Source organism: Carlito syrichta, unplaced genomic scaffold, assembly GCF_000164805.1.
Source record: "Carlito syrichta isolate Samal-C Ts95f unplaced genomic scaffold, Tarsius_syrichta-2.0.1 Scaffold109816, whole genome shotgun sequence".
NCBI classification, from domain to species: Eukaryota; Metazoa; Chordata; class Mammalia; order Primates; family Tarsiidae; genus Carlito; species Carlito syrichta.
The window spans coordinates 8,384-13,048 of record NW_007053912.1 but is presented as its reverse complement, the minus strand read 5'-3'; the positions used below and the strand labels follow the sequence as shown (position 1 = coordinate 13,048).

At 45.4% G+C, this 4,665-nt stretch overlaps 1 protein-coding gene across 3 annotated transcripts in view; it reads right to left on the bottom strand.

Annotated features, from left to right (window-relative positions):
• The window catches only part of MED24 (mediator complex subunit 24), a 34,167-nt gene extending 29,707 nt beyond the window's left edge, over positions 1-4,460 (bottom strand). The window contains exons 1-3 of one of the 3 annotated variants that reach the window (XM_021717845.1): positions 4,186-4,460; positions 3,608-3,774; positions 3,438-3,520 (exon numbers count right to left, since the gene is read on the bottom strand). In XM_021717845.1, the coding sequence (XP_021573520.1) occupies positions 3,438-3,454 (17 nt within the window). In that variant the 5' untranslated portion in view covers positions 3,455-3,520; positions 3,608-3,774; positions 4,186-4,460. Of the gene's footprint in view, positions 1-3,437; positions 3,521-3,607; positions 3,978-4,185 lie in introns of those variants that run through there. The other 2 variants (XM_021717839.1, XM_021717842.1) reach the window with 2 other exon arrangements.
• Positions 4,461-4,665: the final 205 nt, after the last annotated feature.

Here is a 4,665-nt window from a genome sequence, read left to right as displayed (position 1 = left end):
CTGCCCAGCGGGTCTCAAACCCGTGGGCTCAGGCAATCCACTCACCTCAGCCTCCCAAAGGCGTGAGATTACAGGCTGAGCCACCGAGCCCGGCAGGACCAGTGGATTTTATTATAACAGAGTATAAAAAGTTCACTCACAGGGCTTCATACTACTTGTTGCATTTTAGTGTCATACCAAAGAAAAATATCCACAGTAATCTTAAAAGTTTATTATTAAAATACTCCTCCCTTTCCTTTCTTTTGTGTGTCTGTGTGTTTTGCTTTTTCTTTGTTTATCTGTTTTTGAGTCAGAGTCTCACTCTGTTACCCAGGTTGGAGTGTAGTGGCACATTCATGGCCACCACAGCTCAGGTGATCCTTCTGCCTTAGCCTTCCAAGTAGCTGCATGCCCCACCACACCCAGCTAATTTCTTGACTTATTGTAGAGACGAGGTCTCGCCAAGTTGTCCAGGTTGGTCTCGAACCCATGGGCTCAGGCAATCCTCTCTCCTCCATCTCCCAAAGTGCTGGGATTACAGGCATGAATCACCATGCCTGGCCACTCCTCCCTTTTCAAACTAAACAACAGGGCAACCCCTTCGAGTCCCCTCCCACTGTGGGAGGTTTTCTGTCCTCTCAATAAATCCTGCTTTCTCACACAGACAAAAAAATAAAATTAAATTAAATAAATAAATAAAATAAACATGGTGTGTGAGGCCATATTTTCTTCATATACTTCAAGCAAAACAACCAACTCCAACAACTGAATGCAGAAGCAGCCGGGTTCGGTGGCTCAGCCTGTAATCCCAGCGCTTTGGGAGGCCGAGGTGAGTGGATTGTCTTATCCCATGGGTTCGAGACCCACCTGGGCAACTTGGCGAGACCTCATCTCTACAATAAAACAAAAATTAGCCGGGTGTGGTAGCGCGCACCTGTGGTTCCAGCTACTTGGAAGGCTGAGGCGGAAGGATCGCCAGAGCCCAGCAGGTCGAGGCTGCGGTGGCCGGGAGTGGCCACTGCACTCCAGTCTGGGCGACAGAGTGAGACTCTAACTCAAATAAAATAAATAAATAAAAAGAATGCAGAAGCAGACATGAGGATTCAGCAGTCTTCTATTAGGTCAGATATTAAAGAAATTTGCAAAAATGCAAAACACTACCATTTTCCTAATATTATTGTTTTGGAAAATATGGTTATTTTTCATTAAAATGTTATTTATATTAATATGGAATGGGTTATTTTTTTTTTCTTTTCTTTTTTGAGTTGGGGGTCTCACTCTGTCACTCAGGCTGAAGTGCGGTAGCACAATTATGGCTCACCACAGCCTCGACCTCCTTTCCGCCTCAGCCTCAGAAGTAGCTGGGAATATAGGCATGTGCTACCACGTCCAGCTAATTTTTTAATTTTTTTGAAGAAAAGAGGCCCAGCTATTTTTTTCTTCTTTTTTAGTGAGAAAGAAGGATTTATTGCGAGGACAGAAAATTCCCCTATGGCCGGGCTCGGTGGCTCAACCTATAATCCCAGCACTTGGGAGGCCGAGGTGAGTCGATTACCTGAGCCCAAGGGTTCAAGACCCACCCAGGCAACTTGGCGAGACCTCATCTCTACAATAAACCAAAAATTAGCCGGGTGTGGTAGCGCACTCCTGTAGTTCCGGCTACTGGGAAGACTGAGGTGGAAGGATCACCAGAGTCTAGCAGGTGGAGGCTGCAGTGGCCAGGAACATGTCATTGCACTCCAGGCTGGGTGACAGAGTGAGACTATGACTCAAAAAAAAAAAAGATTATCAACAGGGTGCCTGAATGAAACATACTTGTACACCTAATCCTTAACTGTACCCCACAAAACCATAATAAAAAAATATTGAAAAAAAAAAAAAAAGAGCCAAGCTCAGTGGCTCAGCCTGTAATCCCGTGCCTTTGGGAGGCTGAGGTGAGTGGATTGCCTGAGCCCGCGGGTTCGAGACCCACCTGGGCAGGCGAGACCTCATCTCTACAGTAAAAATCAAAAAATCAGCCGGGCGTGGTAGCGCGCACCTGTAATTCCGGCTACTCGGAAGGCTGAGGCGGAAGGATCACCAGAGCCCAGCAGGTCGAGGCTGCGGTGACCGGGAGCGGCCACTGCACTCCAGTCTGGGCGACAGAGTGAGACTCCAACTCAAAAAAAAACAAAACAAAAAAAAAAGAGTGTAAAGGAGTCCTGAGAGTAAAATTACTGCTCTAGTCATACCAAATTATTTTTAGTTCCTAAATACTACCATGTGATTTTCTACCTTCTAGCCTTTACATATGCTTTTCTGTGCTTTGCAAACTCTCATCAATCTGCCTGGCCAATACCCATTCAATATTCAGGTCTTGTTTAAACATTACTTCCCCCAGAAAGCATTCCCTGACTTTTCAGACTGGATTGGGTGCCCCTCTCACAGTGTAATCTCCAATTTACAATCATTTGACTTAGGATTTTTTTACTTTATGATGGTGGGAAAGGGATACATATTCAATAGAAATTGTACTTTGAGTACTCATACACCCATTCTGTTTTTCACTTTCAGTACAGTATTCAACAAATTACCTGAGATATCCAATCTTTTATTATAAAATAGGCTTTGTGTTAGATGATTTTTCCCAACTGTAGCTTATGTAAGTGTTTTTATCACATTTATGGTAGGCTATGATGTTTGGTAGGCTAGGTGGCATATTTAATATATTTTCAATTTACAATATTTTCAAATTACCATAGGTTTACCAGGACATAATACCATCATAAATCAAGGAGAATCTCTACTCTGTCCTAATCTTTATCATAAACCCGTCCTGCGAATGACCGCTTATTTACATAACTATATTATCCACTAAATTCTTTGTGTACTGGGATCAGGTCATGTTCACAGCTACATCCCCAGGGACTAGCACTGTCTGGCACATACAAGCATTTATGAATATTTATTGATAAAATAAGTAAACATAGCTGGGCTCGGTGGTTCAGCCTGTAATCCCGCGCCTTTGGGAGGCTGAGGTGAGTGGATTGCCTGAGCCTGCGGGTTCGAGACCCGCCTGGGCAACTTGGCAAGACCTCATCTCTACAATAAATAAAAAATGAGCCGGGCGTGGTAGCGCGTGCCTGTAGTTCCAGCTACTTGGAAGGCTGAGGCGGAAGGATCGCCGGAGCCCAGCAGGTCGAGGCTGCGGTGGCCAGGAGCGGCCACTGCACTCCAGTCTGGGCGACAGAGTGAGACTCTGACTCAAAAAAAACAAAATAAAATAAAATAAAAATAAAAAAATAAGTAAATATAATATTTATCACAATAAATGAAAGGTTATTATTTTTATGAGAAAACAAACTCAGAGAAATGATCTGTTCAAATTCATCTAAAATCATAAGCTGAAAAATGCATTCCAAGTCTTTTATCTCCAAAACCCTCACTTTCGGGGGTGGGGTGGGGGTGAGGCAGTTTACCTGAGAGCTAATGGCATACTTCAGATAGGACAGGATAAGAGGATTGGGAGAAGGTCCAATCATGGCCTGCTCCAGCAATGCATCTGCAAGGGGAATAGAAAGTAAAATTGAGTGATTACAACTTTTCTGGGTTTATCCCTCCCATCTTCCCTTCCCACTTCAATTGAGACCTGCCAGGTTGAGAATGTCCCAGGTGGCTCCCTTGGGAAATAATTTCTTCATGTTGATTGCCCATTGGTAGTCACTCCATCGCTCCTTCCAGGCTTGCAAAATGGCTTGCTTCAGGTTCACCACCTTCATAACTTCACTCTGAGGCGGCGGGGCCGGTGACAGCCAACTTTGACGTAAGAGAGATAGAACTAGAGAAGGGATGAGGTTCTGAGGAAAACAACAGAGGAAGGTAGAGTTAATGAGAATGGAGAAAATTTAAGCAAGGCAGAGGAACTAAAAGGAAGAGGGGAAAGGAGACAAGGTAGAAATCCTGTCTTGTTCTTCCCCCCTAAATCATCCTTCCTTGAACTGGGGCACTAAGAAGAGGGTATCAAAGGGGCTAATGCAAAGACTACAGAAGGCAGCAAGGAGTTAAGCCAGTTCTGGTTGCCTAATTACGCCCTTAGCTGTCAGTGCGTCCCTCGGCAGTCACCACTCCAAATCCAAATTTGTCCCCCATTTCTTCCACCTTCCTCAAACCTGTAACTACAATTCCATATTTCCTTTTCATCCCCCGCCACCCAAAATTTAAGCCTACCGGACAATGTAGTTCTAGATCCTAGACAGCGCCATTTTGGCACGTATCAAGGAGCCCATTTCCTATTGGCTGGGAGTCACAAACACGAACCAGTAGAAATGCAGCAAGAGACGCCGCGGTGTCTTCTGGGAACGGTAGTTCCTTGGATTCGCGTCGTATCTGCGCTGGAGAGGAAACAAAGGGGCTAATATAGTCGGCCCGCGACGTTTCTCTCATTTAATACGGAAGGACATTCGGAAGCTGAGGCACTACTGAGACTGAGGGGCTAGAGGGAGCTCGAACGGCTCGCCACCGGGAGTCGCCCATGACGTCATTGTCGTGCGGGCTTCTCCTTCGTGTTCCGACACCCTTTCCTTACCTCTGGTTCGTCGGTGCGACGAGGGTGTGGCGTTCAGCAATGCGTCCTTTCTCTTCCTGGCCTCTTTTTGTTCTCCTAAGACCCTGGGGCTGCCAGAACTTTTCCCACTTCCACACCTGTAT